Raw genomic sequence first — 17,295 nt, 5'->3', positions numbered from 1 at the left:
TCACGCGCAGCGAGTGATTTTGCCAATCATCGTGATCCACCTCCCCGTGGGCTTTGGAGCCACGTTCACAAATGGGAATAAGGTAAGTGAGAGGGACAGAATATCTAGCCAATGAGACTTTGGGGCGTTAATGGACGTGGTGAGGCTGCTGCCAGGTGTAGGGCGGAAGGAGTTGCTCTGGATAAGAAGGGGAACGAAAGATGGCGGCAGAAACGCTGCTGTCCAGGCTGTGGGGGCTTCTGCTTTTGGGGCTTCTGTTACCTGCAAGTCTGACCGGCTGTGTCGGGAGCCTGAACCTGGAGGAGCTGAGTGAGATGCGTTATGGGATCGAGATCCTGCCGTTGCCTGTCATGGGAGGGCAGGTGAGGAGGCGTAGAACGGGCGAGGGTTCAGGGCAAAGGGAAGGGGGAAAAGTAGAGGAAGAAGGGCAGCTAAGGAGAGAGCCTAGGGAGCAGCGGGAGCCTAAGGAGAATCAGGAAGAGGAGGTAGGAGTTTTACGATGTCTCTTGAGTATCGCAGACTGAGACCCATTTCCCCTGGGGCCAGGGACTGGAGGGGTGGGGCTTCCCGCTGTCAGCTTCAGGTCCTAGTTCCCGATCGAAACACCGCCCCCCCAGACTCCGCCCCTGTGGAGAAGTGGGTGTGTCCTCTCCCGTCACCTGCCACACAAAGCTGGAGGACTTGTGGCTCATTCTGTCTTGACTGGGCTTTCCCCCAGGGTCTGAAGAGGGACCTCGTTGTTCTGTCTGATCCTAGCCTCTCTCTGCCTCCCTGTCCCCCTATTCTCCCTTCTTCCCCAGAGCCAAGCTTCGGACGTGGTGATTGTCTCCTCTAAGTACAAACAGCGCTATGAATGTCGCCTGCCAGCTGGAGCTATTCACTTCCAGCGTGAAAGGGAGGAGGAGACACCCGCTTACCAAGGGCCTGGGATCCCTGAGTTGTTGAGCCCCATGAAAGATGCTCCCTGCCTGCTGAAGGTGAAAGGGACTGGGATGTATGGAATGAGGGCTTGGGAACTAACTCGATCTGAGAACCAGAGTGTCAGTGAGTAAGCCGGAATGGGGAGGACTTGTCAAAGTTCAGAAGGCCATTGAAGGAATATACATGGTACAGACAGGAAAGAAGCAAAGAATTTTGCAAAGTGTCACCACTGATGACACTTTGCTGAATGTAGAAGAGGGTTAGGATAGAAGATCTCAAAATAAGGGTTAAGCTAAGACAGGTTCCTAAAGAGGGTCAGTGTGGGGTAGGAGGGGCACTGCCCTAGAGAAGCCTTCCTGGTAAAATCACCTCCTGTCCTTATCACTCTCTGCCCCAATATCCTATTTCATTTTCATCATGGCACTTTTTTGTGATCTGAAATTATCTTATTAACTGAATTATCAGTGTGTTTATTTTTTGGTCTAGTCCCAGCACTAGAATGTAAGTCCATGAGGTCAGAGAATTTTTCTTGTTCATAGCTATATCTCCAGTGACTAGAAGAGCACAAGGATGTTGTGGAAGTTAAATTAATATTTTAATATTTTATGTTTCCCTGGTCTTAGTGCTTCAAGGATATCATGATTTCTTATCTTTATGGAGAGCAAAAAGGATTAAAAAATCATTAAAAAGGTAGGCTTGAAAAGCCCACAGGTGCAAAACAGTTAGACTTTATAGGTATCTCTCTGAGTCACAGCCCTCCCTCCTCACTGAGAATCTGGTGAATTGAGCGTGGAAGCAGAGGGAGATGAGAAGTAGGTGAGACGTCATGTGTCTTGGAGCCAGGAGAGATTCTGGTTCCAAGAAGAGACATCTGCACTCCATCCCCCTGATTGTTTATTTTTCTTATTGTCAGACCAAGGACTGGTGGACATATGAATTCTGTTATGGACGACACATCCAGCAGTATCACATGGAAGGTGACTCACACGTACATTTTCCCTAAGCCCTTAGTGACCTGTCATGGAAGGTGACCTGCCTTCCCAGTCCTCCTCCCTCCTAATCCTCTTGGGAGGGAGTAACCATGATTTGCTGTGCTTTCTCTTGCAGATTCGGAGATCAAGGGTGAAGTCCTCTATCTCGGCTACTACCAATCGGCCTTCGACTGGGATGATGAAACAGCCAAGGTGGCAGGAGTGTGGGTTTGGGAGAGAAAGGGGTCCTGGCTGCAGACTAAGAGCCCTGACAAGAAGGGGAGGGTTAGAATTAGCTGTTTCTTGGGGCTTGGTGACCATTGGGACAACGTGCCATTCTTCCTCCTTGTTGTCTTTCTTGCCCACCCTCCTCCGGCCTGATGTCCTTCCCAGGCCTCAAAGCAGCATCGCCTGAAACGCTACCACAGCCAGACCTATGTCAATGGATCCAAGTGTGACCTCAATGGGAGACCCCGGGAGGCTGAGGTTCGGGTGAGTTTTAAAAGAGGGAAGTTGATACTCCCTCAGTAACAATTCAGATTCTAACAGAAGAGGGCAGGGTTGCATTTTACAGTGATGGGGGTCTCTCTCAGACCCTAAATCCTAAGTTTAAGACTCTGATTTCCAGTTGCCAGCTGGATGTCACTACTTAGATATTCAAAAACACTTCTAGTCAACATTTCCCAAGCCTCCTCCAAACATCCAACCACACTTATTCTTTTTTCCATATTTCTCCTTTCTGTCACCTAATTTAGAAACCTGAGTGTCATTATTGATTCTTCCTTCTCCTTCAGTAGGTATTGGACTCTGCTCTGGGAATACAGTGGTGGGCAAACACGCAGCCCCTGCACTCATAGAATGCATAGTCTAGAAAGGAAGACAGATGTTAACAAAAGAACCACAAAAATGAATCTGTGATTACAAACTGAGAAGTGCTATAAAGGAAAGGGACCTAGTTCTCTGATAAATACCAAAGCATGTCCATTCTATTCTAGATTTTTCTCACAATTCTCAATTCTCTTCTTCTTTCCTATGCTTGGTACCTTCATCTCTCACCTGCCAACAGCCTCTTAACAAGTGTTTCTGATCTAGTGGTCCTTAATGAGTTCAGGCAGGCAGGCAGATGTATGGTGGGAAAAGTTCCTTAAGTGATGCTAATGCGTCTTCACAAACATACACACCTGTAGAGAACCACATGACAAGAATTACCTTTCTGTAATACAGATCTGCACATGCAATTGTGTGCTGGTAAATGTTGAACACCCAGATCACCAGGGTAGGGTAAGGGGCATGGAGAGGGGAGCCCTGATTTATAATGTTTGCCAGTATCCATATTATAAATATTCCCACCATGGTCAAATTAATGCTATCACCATGATGTCAACTGTCTTGCAACATTGCTGAAAATTTCCCAGTTAGCTCTTGTGAACCGGTGTGAGCTAACTCCAACACGCTGCTATCAGCATGTGTCACTTCTCTACCCAGTTCTGGAAAACTTTCTATGATTCTGCCTTGTTCAAAGGATAAGATCCAAATATTTCAACCCAGACCAGAGTGGCAGCAGTGGAGGTAGTGGAAAGCAGTTGGATTCTGGATATATTTTGAAGGTACATCCAATAAGATTTTTTGATGAATTGGCTGTGGGGTAAAGTCAAATATGACTACAAGGTTTTTGGCATGAGCAACTGGAATTGTCATTTAGTAAAGTAGGAAGGAGCAGGTTTGGAGGAGGAAACTAGGTTGGTGTTGGGCATATGAAAGCCAAGATGCCTATGGGACATCGTGGTGGTGGTAACCAGGCAGTAGTTGGCTGTGTGATTCTGGAGTTTAGCAATGATGTCTGGCCTGGAGATATAAATACTCATTGTGTTTCTGCCCCACTGGCCTTCTTTCTTTCCTTTAACCAGTAGGTCTCATTGTTTCCCTCTATCTCCCCACGGATCTTTGAATGGCTGGCTACATCCCCTCATTCAGATTATATATCCCAGTGACACCTCCACGGTGAGACCTGATGTAGGCACACAGATACACACAGACACACACACACACACACACACACACACGAGCATGCACGTGTGTGCATTCTTCTGTCCCATCCTGGTAAATGCCTACAGTGTTTTATATTCTTTGAAGCATATGTCATTTCCTGAAATTAATCTTATTTCTTTGAGTTTACTATCTCTCCCTGTCTACCCGCACTAGAATAAGCTCAGGAAGCCCAGGAAGTCAGGGACAATGTCTGTCTTATTTTCTGCTGTATCCTTAGTGCCTGGAACAGAACCTGGCACCAAGTAGGTGCCCAGAAATTATTTATTGAATGAATGGAATGAATGACAAGCCAGTTCAAATATCACTTATTTTAGGTAAACTTTCTTGGCTAACTCAGAAAGTTAGTTGTGTTCCTTCAGCACTTCATATACATATATTCACATCCACCTGTATCCATATCTTAGTCCACAGGCTGGGTAGCTCATAGACAATGGAAATTTATTTCTTACATTTTTGGAAGCTGAAAATTGGAGATCAGGGTGCCAGCACGTTTAGGTGAGGGCCCTCTTCCAGGTCACAGACTTCTTGTTGTATCCTCACATGGCAGAAGGGGCCAAGGAGCTCCATGGGTCTCTTTTATAAGGCATTAATCCCATTCATGAGGCTCCATTCTTATAACCTAAGCGCCTCCCAAAGGCCCCACCTCCTAATACCATCACATTGGGGGTTAGGGTATCAATATATGAATTTTAGGGGGACACAAACATTCAGACCATAGCAACCTATAAGCATCCACACATATAATCTATTATAGCACTTTATCGTATTCTCATCATTTCTTTACTTCTTTGTAACTTCAGTATGCCAAGAACTGAAGATGAAGACTGTATTTTCCTCATATCTATTGAACATATGCCCTGTGTCAAGCACTATAATAGAAACTCAGGATAAAGTGATGACTGAGAGACTAAGTCCTACTCTCAGGAGACAGACAAATAAACAGCCACAACAAGCAGGATAAATACTCTGATCGGTGAAGTACATATCGTAAGGGAGCATACAATGAAGGAACTAACCAATTCTAGGTAAAAGAGAGGCCTCTGGGAATAAGTGATATTTGAACTGACAGTTGAAGGATGAGGAGTTAGTCCAGCAGCTGTAGAGCAGTGGGAGAGAGAAGAGGAGGGCATTCCAGGCAGACAGCATAGTAAGTGCAAAATGCCAGGAGGCAAGAGGGAATGGCCTATGCCAGGACTTGAGAGCTATTCACAGTGACTGGAGAGAATTGTGGGAAGGGGATTTGGGAGGTGGTGTGAAGAAGGGAGCTGGGCAGTTGTCCAGAGGGGACAAGTCACAGGTCATGAAGCTCTGTAGCTGTGTAAATGAGTTTGGATAATCCGAGAAACAAGGGGGAACCAATGAAGTATTTTAAGCAAAATGACGACATATTCAGTTTTGGTGTGGAAGGCTCACTCTGGCTGGAGTATAACAAATGACTGGGAAACCAATTAGGCAGTTGCAGCAATCCAGATGAGAAAACAAGGTGGCCCGGGGATGAAGAAAGGTGAATTTTCGGAGAGATTTAGGGGACGAAATCAAGAGTAAGATTCCCAGGTTTCTGGCTTGAGCAACTGGCTAGATGGTGGTTCCTTTTTCTGAGATAGGTACAGTGGGAAGAGGAGTAGGTTGGGTGGAAAATGATTTTGGTTTTGAATAGGATGATTTTAGTAGCTATAGGCGTCAAGTGCAGATATCTGAGGAGGCTGTTGGATCTGTGGGTCTGGAGCTCGGGAGAGTGATCTGATTTGAACACAGAGGGTTGGGAGTCATCAACATATTGGTTATAATTGGAATCATGGTATGGATAAAATCCCCTCGAAGAAACAGTAGATAGTGAGAAAAGTGGGACAGAACTTTGAGGGAGCCATCATTGAAAGCATGGGCAGAAGGGGGCTTTGCCAAGAAGACAGGGCCAGAGAGACCACGGTGACGTGGAACCCAGGAAGGACATGACTCAAGGAGGGACTGGTCCGTGGTGTTGGCTGCATCTGACCCTTCAAAGAAGAGGAGAATTAAAAACTGCTTGTATGTAATCATAGGAGTTATTATTTTAATAAAAGCAAAATATGCACACAGAAATAAAAATTCATATAATTAGCATGGGGACCAAATGAAAATTCCTAAGTCCTCTATTCCTAATCACCCCTGCCCAGTCCTTTGGTTGGACTTAATGACAGAGGTCATTGGCGATCTTTGCTAGAGCAGTGAAGATGAGGTGTTGAGGAAATTGGTGAAGCCTGGATAGGAAGGAGAGGGAAAGTCAGTGCTAGTGAGAGGGGCTGTGGGGTTGGGAAGGGTGCTACTTGGTTGTTTTGTGTTTTAATATGGGAACATGTTTAAATGTTGGGTGGGCCTAGTAGAAACAAGGAGAGGTTGAAGTACAGGAGAAAGAATGAGAAGAGAATGTAGGCAGGACTGGGATGTAGAACAGGAGAGCAGTTATCCTGAGGAGTGGGGCTCTAGGATTGTAACTAGAATGGAAGGGTGTTATATTTGCTGGGGAGTCTAGAGGTTTTAGTGAAAGAAAATTGAGGGCATCCCTGCCTGGTTGCTTCTCGTTTTTAGTTCTCATATTGTGACCGACCACTCACATTCATTGCCTATGTGATTGAGTAAATACCTCACTCCAGGGCAGGCATGGTGAAGTTTCATCTTCCCAATGCCTAGGTAGGAGCTGTGTGCATAGTGTTTGGAAAATGTATAATTTCTGTTGGGTTTGGGAACGATTGGTTAGCCATCTGGAATTAAATAAATTTGGATCCCTATCTCAATTATTATATTATGTAAGATTTCAGAGAGATCTAGGATTTTTTTCTTTTTAATTTTTAATTATGAAACATTTCAAACATAGAGAAAATAATGTCATAGAGACCCATAAATCCACTGCCAAGTTAAACTGATGTTAACATTTTGCAATATTTGCTTCAGACCTGTTTTTTTTAATAAAGGGTGATAATGCTAATGATATAGTTAAAGCCCAGCCTCTCATTTCTTTCCTCTCCCTCCTCTCCAGGAACAACCCCAACCATCTCCATACTTGCTTTGTACTTTTATTACTGATATACATATCATAGATGACGTACATTGTTTTGTGTTTTAAAATTATACATCAGTGTTATCAACTTGCGTTTTCACCAATCAGTGTTTTTGCCATCTGTGGCATTAAGTGAGGATATCTAGTTCAATGATATTAATGGCTTGCATTGTGTTTCATTGTCTATGTAACCATTCCTCTACTGAGAAACAGTTGGGTTTCAACTCTGTTGCTCTTCACACAGTCTTGCAATGTAGTCATTGTGAATGTGCAAGAGCTTCTCCAGGGAAATACTTAGAAGGGGATCCTTGGGTTACTGGGAGTGCATGTTTTATTGGTGATTTTGGTGCATTGCCCATTTTTTCAATGTCTTTTTTTTTACATATTTGTTTGTTTAATTATTTTGTTTTATTATTTGTTTTTATTATTCGGTTATGGTAAAATATACATAACATAAAACTTACCATTAAGTGTACAATTTAGCATTATTAAGCACATTAACAATGTTGTATAACCGCTACAACTATCTATGTCCAGAACTTCATTATTCCAAACAGAAACTCTGTGCCCATTAAGTAGTAATATCCTATTTCCTCCTCTCCCAGCGTCTGTTCTACTTTCTGTCAACTATGAATTTACCTGTTCTAGGTACCTCATATAAGGGGAATTGTACAATATTTATCCTTTTGTGTCTGGCTTATTTCACTTAGCATAATGTTTTCAAGTTTCGTCCATGTTATAGCATATATCAGAATTTTATTCCTTATTATGGCACATTTCTTTCATGGAATATTTAATAATATTTTGTTTATTCATCTATTGATAGATGGACACTCTGGTGTTTCCACCTTTTGGCTATTTTGAATAATGCCTAAATGAACATTGGTGTACAAGTGTCTGTTTGAGTCCTTTTGGGTATCTACCTAGGAATGGAGTGTACCTTATAGAAGTGTTTAGCTTTTTGAGGAATTGCCAAACTTTTTTCCACAGCAGCTGCACTATTTTACATTCCCACTAGCAATCCACAAGGATTCCAATTTCACAAGGATTCCAGTATCACAAGGATTCCAATTTCTCCATACCTCCTCCAACACTTGTTATTTTCCTTTTTCTTTTTAATAATGACCATTCTAATGAGTATGAAATGATATCTTATTGTGGTTTTGATCACTAATGATGCAGAGCATCTTTTTTATGTGCTTATTAACCATTTGCATATCTTATTTGGAGCAATGTCTATTCAAATACTTTGCCCATTTTTGAATGGGGCTATTTGTTTTTGTTGTTTGAGTTGTAGGAGTTCTTTTTTTTTTTTTTTTTTTTTAGCTGAGCCATCCTGCCACCTGTTGGCAGCTCAGCGGCTGCTCAGCTCGGGCCGGGCATCAAACCACTGTTGCTCAGAGCTCAAACTCTTGAGCGAGCTCTTAACCAACTGAGCCACTTGGCCAGCCCTAGGAGTTCTTTACATATTCTGGGTATTAATTGCTTATCAGATACATGATTTGCAAATATTTTCTCCCATTCTGTGGGTTGCTTTTTCATTCTTTTAATAGTGTTCTTTATGCACAAAAGTTTTGAATTCTGATAAAGTCTAATTTATGTTTTTTGTTTTAATGCCTGTGCTTTTGATGTCATACTTATAATAATTATAAGATTTTTTAGGTTTACTATGCATGAAGCATTAATAAATTATTATTTCATAGGCCGTTATTTAGTTGTCTACATTTTTAAGTGTATTAGCCATAAAATTAGTGTTTTCTTTTTCATTATCTGTTTTTGAAAATACATCCTCTTTTTAATTCCTAATATTGACTTTGCCTTTTCTCTTTTTGTTGATCTGTCTTGCCAGAGATTTATCTATCTAATTAATGCAAGAGCCACCTTTTGACTTTGTTCATCCTCTCTGTTGTCTGTTTACTACTTCATTAACGTCTTCATTATTTTATCTTTACTATTTTCTTCCTTCTTTCCTTCTCTTTGTGTTCTCTTTCTAACTTCTTGGGTTTTTTATTTTTTATTTCTTTTTAGCTGAGCTATCCTGCCACCTGTTAGCAGGTCAGTGGCAGCTTAGCTCGGGCCAGGAATCGAACTGCTGTTGCTCAGAGCTCGCACTCTTGAGCGAACTCTTAACCAACAGAGTCACTCGGCCGGCCCTTTCTTGGGGTTTTTCACACCTACAAAAGTCTCTTTAATTTTTTGAATAGGTATTGTACATTCTCACAGTTCAAATATAGAAATGCTTTAAAAAGTATAGAAAGGAAACTCTTAACACCGCTTTTCCCGCATTAGCCTGCTCCCATCTCTGTAAGAAAGATAACCATTGTTAGATTCTTTTTTGTTTTTAAAAAGATTTTTATTGGGGAATTGGGAGATGGGAACACACTGGGAAATCGGGGGAAGGGGAACAGGCAAGTTGCTGTCCTTTTGTTCTTCAGTCTAGTTGTGGAAGACGTTGCTTCACTGGCCCAAGTTGGCACCATCATTGCGCTCTTCCCGGCGAGGCAGATCAGTCGCGGGCTTCTGGACGGCCACTCACAGCGGCTGCTGGCTGCTCATGCTGGCTGCTGGCTATACACAGTAGCCCATGGCAACCCACTGCAGCTGGGGCTGCAGCCTACGCCTTTGCTGGCGACTCACAGCAACCCAGCCCCAAGTTGAGCTGTTGTTCAGCATCTTAGCTGTAAAGGGCAGTGTCACTGGCCCTCATATGTGGGATCCGAACCGGGGCTCTCTGGTGTCCCAAGCCAGCTCTTAACCAACGCGCCACTCTGCCGGCCCTGTTAGATTCTTTTTATACACTCAGAGATTTTCTTTTTTTTCCAAAACCTTTTTTTTAAAGTTTTGTTTTTTTTTACTGGGGAATTGGGGAAGGGGAACAGTGTTGGGGAATTGGGGAAGGGGACCAGACAAGTTGTTGTCCTTCAGTCTTAGTTGTGGAGGGCTGAGCTCCAAGTCCAGTCGCCATCCAGCTGCCCGATGGCAGCTCCTGGCCGCTCAGCTCAAGGTGCCGTGTTCAATCTTAGTTGAGGGTGGGCGTAGCCCACCATCCCATGCGCGAATCAAACCGGCAACCTTGTTTTTAGGAGCACGTGCTCTCACCAGCTGAGCCATCCTGCCACCTGTTGGCAGCTCAGCAGCAGCTCAGCTCGGGTACAGCTCACTGGCCCATGTGGGAATCAAACCAGCGACCGTGTTGCTCAGAGCTCGTGCTCTTAACCAACTGAGCCACTCGGCCAGCCCCAGAGATTTTTTTTTAATGCACATACAAGCATTATATCTTTGAGTTCTTTCCAAATCAATGTATTAAAAGCTTCCTCACCCTTTTGTATAGTTGCTGTTATTCCCTTATACACTTGCACCATCATTTGTCTAAATATTTCCCTGTTGATGGACATTTTAGGTTGTTTTGACTTTTTTATTGACATAAAAGTACTGCAGTGAATAACGTTATACCTACAGAGTATATGGAGATTAAATTCCTGGAACTAGATTTGTGTTATTTTTATATGTACTGTCAAGTTACCCAGCAATATATGAGAATGTTGGTTTCCCTACAGCTATACCAACCCAGTGTATTTTTAAACTTTTGGATTTTGGCCAGTCATTAGATAAAGAATGATTTCCTAGCATGGTTTAACCTGCATTTCTCTTACTCTTATGTAAGAGTTGTTTGCTTCTCATTCCTCCTTGACTCTTTTTTTTCCCAACCATCCAAATTCTTTGCTCATTTTCCTAATGTGTTGTTGATCTTTTTCTTCTCAATTTATAAGAGTTCTTTGTATAATAGAGAGTTTATCCCTTTGTCCTGATAGGATTTGCAACTATTCTTCCAACTTCTTATGTGGCATGCTTCCCTCACAGTCTTCTTTCCTAGTCAGTTACTTCATTCTGAGGACCATGTTGATTGCATCCCTCAAGTTTTGATATGTGGTGTTTCCATTTTCATTATGATTTGTGCTTTGCTTCAGAACTTACTTAGAATTATGCTTATTATGTTTGTCAACAAATATGTTTATTTCTGTTGTTTTTATATGATTGCTATTGATTTCTAATTTTATGCCATTGTGTCAATGATTGTTTTGGTGATTGTTGACTTTCTTTATTATGAACTTTAAAAAAGCGTCTGGGTGTGCTTGAAAGCATGTATTTTCTCTAATTACTCAGTTCTAGATTCTAATTGTGTTGGTCAGATTTTCTACTTATTTTTTGTCCAGTTGCCCAGTCAATTGGTGAAAAGGGTGTGTGTTAAAGTTCTCACTGTGTATTTGGCAATTTTGATTTTTCCTTCATATATTTTGAGACTGTGTTAGGTGCATATAAACTCAGAACTGTGATATCTTCATAGTAAATTATTCCTCTTACACCTTAATGTTGTGACCATTTTTCCTAATCACATTTACAAAATGATGGTGAAATATACCACAGTACATAAAACTGTGTGAAACACACCTGTATTGTGTAAGAAATAATAAAGGAGATACCCACCTAATCACCTCAGGTTATGGGAGAACACTGAGGGTACCTTAAACGCCCCTCTGCCTCTGCACACCACATCCCTCTTTTCCCTTTCCCACAGAGGTAACTGCTATCCTTACCTTATGAAGATAATTCCTTTGCGTTTCTTTAGTATCACCATCTCTGTATGCATCCCATTTAATTTAGCCTTTTTCTGAACTTTATACAAATGGCATCATATTGTATAGAAACATTCAGAGTACATAGACAGAAGTCTTCTTTTGCTCAATACCCTGTTTATGAGATTCATCCATGTCGATGGCTGTAGCTGCAGTGCATCCACTTACATGCTTGTATAGCGTTCCTTTGTATAGTTCATCAAAATCTATTCACCCAGTGACCTTTCATGGACATTTGGATTGTTTCCAGTTTCCTGCTAGCACCAAAAACTGGGGTTGTGAACAACATTAACATTCTTTTTAAGTCCCTTCTAACATAATGTACAAAAAATTCATTGGAAAGAATTTCATCTAGGAGTACAATTGCTAGGTCATAGGATATGAAGGTGAGCCCATGTTCCACTTTATTTGGCAATACAAAATACTTTCCAAAGTTTTTGTTCCCATTTACATTGTTATTGCAATGTATAAGTTCCCAACATTCCATATCCTGGCCAATATTTGTTACAAGGTCGGACAATTAAGTTTGCGAACTCATCCTAGAAAAAGTGCTACATATCTCATTGCTGACTATCACTATGGTCACCTTCGAAGTACTCCCCTTGGGAAGCCATGCACTGATGCCAGTGCCTAATCTATCTTTCAAAGCAATTTTGGAATTCTTTTTCTGGAATGGCCATCAAAGCTCTTGTCGTATTACCCTTGATGTCCTGAAAGTCATCAAAATGTCTTCCTTTCAATATTTCCTTCATCTAAAGAAAGAAGTCATTGGGGGCCAGATCAGGTGAGTAGGGAAGGTGTTCCAATACAATGATTTGTTTATGGCTAAAAACTCCCTCATAGACAGTGCCATGTCAGCTGGTTCATTGTTGTGATGCAAGAGCCGTGAATTGTTGGCAAAAAGTTCAGGTCATTTTCATCTAAATTTAAAAAAATTTTTTTTAAAAACACACTGGGTAACAGTGTGTTTTTCTAGGACCCATCAGCTCCAATTCAAGTAGTTTCAATCTATTGGGTTGTTGGAAAAGTCATGAGGCATGTTTGCGACAGATGGCACTAGTTCATTTTTGGATGTACTAAGTCATTTGCATCTATGTTATTGCTATGTCATTTGACAGCTGACAGTTCTAGCTCCATTCTAAAAAAAAACTGAGGGATTTGGTTGAGTTTTGGAGGTTTTACAAGTTGAAGATGGAAGACCAAACTGTGCATTTTTGCCATATTTTACTATTTTACTTCCATAAAGGGAAGAATGTGTGTCAAGCTTGTAAAAAGTTGCATAAAGTTCAGGGTGACAATGCTGTACAAGCACATCAGTGCCAACGATGGTTCACGAAATTCCATGCTGGTGATTTTGATCTCCACAACACTCCTCGGTCAGGGAGGCCCACTGAGGTTGATGACGACAAAATAAAGGCATTGATCGAGTCAAACCCATATTACATGACATGAAAGCTTGCAGAAACATTGAACATCCATCATTCAAGTGTTCACAACCACCTGAAGAAGCTGAGATACATAAGCAAGCTCGATATTTGGGTTCCTCATGAACTCAAAGAAGTTCATTTGACAGCACATATAAACATCTGTGATATGCTCATTAAACGTGAGGAAAACTATCCTTTTTTGAAGCGACTGATAACTGGTGATGAGAAGTGGATTGTTTCCAACAATGTGGTGCTCAAACGGTCTTGGTCCTGACGTGATGATTCTCCTCAAATGACATCAAAAGCAGACATTCATCAGAGGAAGGTTATGCTCTCAGTGTGGTGGAATTTTAAAGGTGTCGTGTTTTTCGAGCTCTTACCAAGGAACCAAACAATCAATTTGAATGTGTATTGTTGCAATTGGACAGTTTGAATGAATCCATCATCCAGAAACGTCCAGAGCTTGTTAATTGTAAAGGAGTTGTGTTCCATCACGACAACGCAAGACCACACACCAGTTCAATCACCTGTCAAAAATTATTGGAGCTTGGATGGGGTGTGTTGCCACACCCACCATACTTGCCTGACTTTGCGTCATCAGACTTCCACTTGTTTCGCTGTCTTCAAAACTCCTTGTGTGGTATAACGTTCAATTCAGATGAGGCTGTAAATCAGCACCTTGTTCAGTTTTTCACAAATAAAGACAGGTCTTTCTATGAATGAGGTATTATGAAGCTCACTGAAAGATGGCAAAAGGTTATTGGACAAAATGGGCAATATATCATTGATTGATCTTTGCTCTTTATATAAATAAATGACCTTTGAAAAACATAGACAAAATAAGTCATGACTTTTCCAACAACCCAATAGTTGTGGAGGGTGCAGCTCTGTGGCCCATGTGGGGATCGAACAGGCAATCTTGGTGTTATGAGCATTGTACTCTAAGCAACTGAGCTAACCAGCCCCCCTCATCTAACTTTTTTACACAGCCTTTTTAGCACTTCCAAATAGTAAACTTAGTTAACTGTTTGTCCAGTTGGTACAAATTCATAATGAATAACCCCTCTGATGTCAAAAAAGGTTAGCAACATTGCTGCAACAAGTTTACAAACTTAATTGTCAGACCTTGTATTATAAACTTAAATTTTTACTAATTTATTGGGTATGTAATGGTATCTCACTATGAATTTAATTTGTGTTTTATTGATTCCTAACAATCATCTTTTCAAGTATTTATTGGTTAATATGAAATTGATTTAAACTAATGTACTAAATTGATATCCTAATATTAAGCCAAACTTTCATTTGAAATTATTGATTTTCTAATGTTAAGCCAATTTCGCATTCCTAAGATGAACCCAGTTTGGTCAGATGTATTATTCTTGCCCATCCCTTGCTGGATTAAGTTTGCTACTTTTTCAAAGGATTCTTGTATACAGGCATGTTGGAGATATTATGAGTGTGGTTCCTAAACACAGCAATAAAGTGAATATTGCAGTAAAGCGTGTCACAAATTTCTGGTTTCCCAGTGCACATAAAAGTTATATTTATAGTATACTGTAGTCTATTAAGTGTACAATAGCATTATGTCTTTACAAAAAACAATGTACATACCTTAACTAAAAAATATTTTATTGCTAAAAAATGCTAACATCACCTGAGCCTTCAGTGAGTCATAATCTTTTTGCTGATGATGGGCCTTACCTACAGTTTGTAAAAAAACACAATATCTGTGAAGCACAATAAAACAAGATAAGCCTGTATATCTCCTGAGAGATAATGCTCTGTAAATTTTTTCTTCTAGTACTGTCTTTTTTTAAAAAAACTTTTTTATTTTTGAATTATAGTTGACATTCAATATTATATTAGTTTCAGGTGTGCAGCATAGTGGTTAGACACTTATGTAACTTATCAAGTGATTCTCCCCCCGCCCCATAAGTCTAGTTCTCATACATAGTTATTACAGTATTTTTTACTATACTCCCTAGGTTGTACTTTACATCCCCGTGACTGTCTTCTAGTACTGTCCTTATCATGTTTTGGTAACAAGGTTTTGCTAGCCTCAAAAGATAAGTTCAAAAATGTTCTCACTTTTTCTATACTCTGAAGAGTGTGTAAATAGCAATTCTTTATTTTTTGAATATTTGCTTGAATTTACTTGCAACCTCATCTTTGTCTAGGTTTTCTTTGTGTGAAGATTTTAAAGTACTGATTCATTTCTTTAGTAATTTTAGGAATATTCAAGTTTTTTTCTATTTCTATTAATAGTTGGGCTAGTTTTGGCAAGTTATATTATTTTTTTTTATTTAATTTAATTTTTTTTTAGCTGAGCCATCCTGCCACCTGTTGGCAGCTCAGCGGCAGCTCAGCTCAGGCGGGACTCGAACCACTGTTGCTCAGAGCTCATACTCATGAGAGAGCTCTTAACCAACTGAGCCACTCGGTCAGCCCGCAAGTTATATTATTTAGGAATTTGTCTAGTTCATCTGATTTTTTCAGATTTATTGTCATAAAGTTGTTCATGATATCCTTCTAGTATCCTTTTAATCTCTGTAGCATCTGTAATTAGACCCCTCTTTTCATTCCACACGGGCTATTTTTGCCTCTATCTTTTATTATTGGACAGTCTCACCAGAGGTCAGTGTCATTAGTCTTTTCAAAGAACCAACTTTTGGCTCTGTTGAGCCTCTATATTGTATTTGCTTTCTATCTTATTAATTTCCACTCAGTCTTTATTTTCCTGCCTTATACTTTTTGGGGGGTTTATTTTGCTGTTCTTTTTTCAACTCCTTGCAATGAATGCTTAGCTCATTCATTTTCACCTTTTCCTCTTTTAAAATACATCTCTTATAAATTTCTTTCCAAGTACTACTTTAGATATTTCTCACAAGTTTTTTTTAATGGCTATTTTAAACTTCTTTATCTAATTTTTAAAAGGATACTTTCCTGTGGTTCAAAATCCAGGAAGTATAAAAAGGTGTACAATGAAAATTCTCCTTCCCAAGCTTATCTCCTATCTGCTCAGTTCCCATCCTGCCCTCCCACTCACCCCATCACCTTACCCTTCTACCCTGTTCTTAGTTTATTGTGTATCCTTCTATCCTTTCTTGTGTGTTTACAAAAGAAAGATCACTAAAAATCTTTATTTCCTTTTCCTTTTACACACAATATACAGCATATTAAACACACATCCTTGACAATAATTCTTAATTCTTAGAGATCATTCAATGGCAGTACATCCAGAGCTTTTTTGTTATCACAAAAGATTACTACATTATACATGTTAACATGTGTAAATATATCTTAAAAGTATAATTTCTGGGTACAGGTTATGTATATTTAAAAATTTCTTTTTAAAATTTTTACTATGGAAAATTTAAAATATATAAATCAGAGATAATTATACTATAAGCCCCTGTGTATCATGTAGCTTCAACAAACATGGCCAGTCTCATGTTATCTCTCCCTTTGCCTACCTCCTTCCACCACCTCCTTCACTCCCAGATTATTTGGAAGCAAAGTACAGACATTATGTAATTTCATCCATAAATTTTCTATATTTATCCTTTAAAAGATTAGAGCTCTTTTTAAGACATAAGCACAATACCATATCACATTAAAAAATTAACAGTAATTACTTGTCATCAAATAATATTTTCAAGTTGCCTGATTATCTTATATATCTTATATAGAATTTTTTTATGGTTGTATCATTTAATTTGAGTCCTTTTAAATTTGTTGAGACTTGTTGTATAGTCCATATATTTCAATTTCTGTGAATGTTTCTTTGTGCTTGAAAGGAATGTGTATTCTATTGTTAGGTACAGTGTTTTCTGTATCTCTGTCATGATTGTTAATCGTGCTGTTCAAATCTTTTGTATCCTTAGTGATTTGTCTCCATTGATTTGTCTGTTATTCTTTTTTATTCTTTCAATTATACATTATTATTCTGTCAATTGTTGCTTTATGTATCTTCAGACTATATGTTAATTTATTCAACAAATGTTTATTAAGTGCTTCTATGTGCCAGGCACTGTTCTAGTTGCTAGGGATATTTCAGTGAACAAAACAGACAAAAATTCCTGCTCTACATGGGAAGGACAGACAATAAGGAAGACAAAGAATAACATGTAACTTAAATTATTTTCCTCATAAATTGAACTTTTTAACATTATGAATTGACCTTTTTTTTTTTTTTTAGATTTTATTGGGGCGTTGGGGAAGGGGCACAGTGTTGGGGAATTGGGGAAGGGGAACAG

The 17,295-nt window shown here is 39.9% G+C and overlaps 1 protein-coding gene across 4 annotated transcripts in view; it reads left to right on the top strand.

Moving 5' to 3' along the window:
- Window positions 1-17,295, top strand: part of OS9 (OS9 endoplasmic reticulum lectin) — a 23,518-nt gene continuing 6,223 nt past the window's right edge. For 3 of the 4 annotated variants that reach the window (XM_019657673.1, XM_019657671.1, XM_019657672.1), the window contains exons 1-5: window positions 1-362; window positions 801-977; window positions 1,835-1,898; window positions 2,029-2,105; window positions 2,286-2,384. In XM_019657673.1, coding sequence (XP_019513218.1) covers window positions 201-362; window positions 801-977; window positions 1,835-1,898; window positions 2,029-2,105; window positions 2,286-2,384 — 579 coding nt within the window. In that variant the 5' untranslated portion in view covers window positions 1-200. The remainder of the gene's footprint in view (window positions 363-800; window positions 978-1,834; window positions 1,899-2,028; window positions 2,106-2,285; window positions 2,385-17,295) is intronic. The other variant, XM_019657670.1, reaches the window with a different exon arrangement.

Source organism: Hipposideros armiger, unplaced genomic scaffold (assembly GCF_001890085.2).
Source record: "Hipposideros armiger isolate ML-2016 unplaced genomic scaffold, ASM189008v1 scaffold_277, whole genome shotgun sequence".
NCBI classification, from domain to species: Eukaryota; Metazoa; Chordata; class Mammalia; order Chiroptera; family Hipposideridae; genus Hipposideros; species Hipposideros armiger.
The sequence above is the reverse complement of the archived record's forward strand: the minus strand, read 5'-3'. Positions and strand labels throughout refer to the sequence as shown.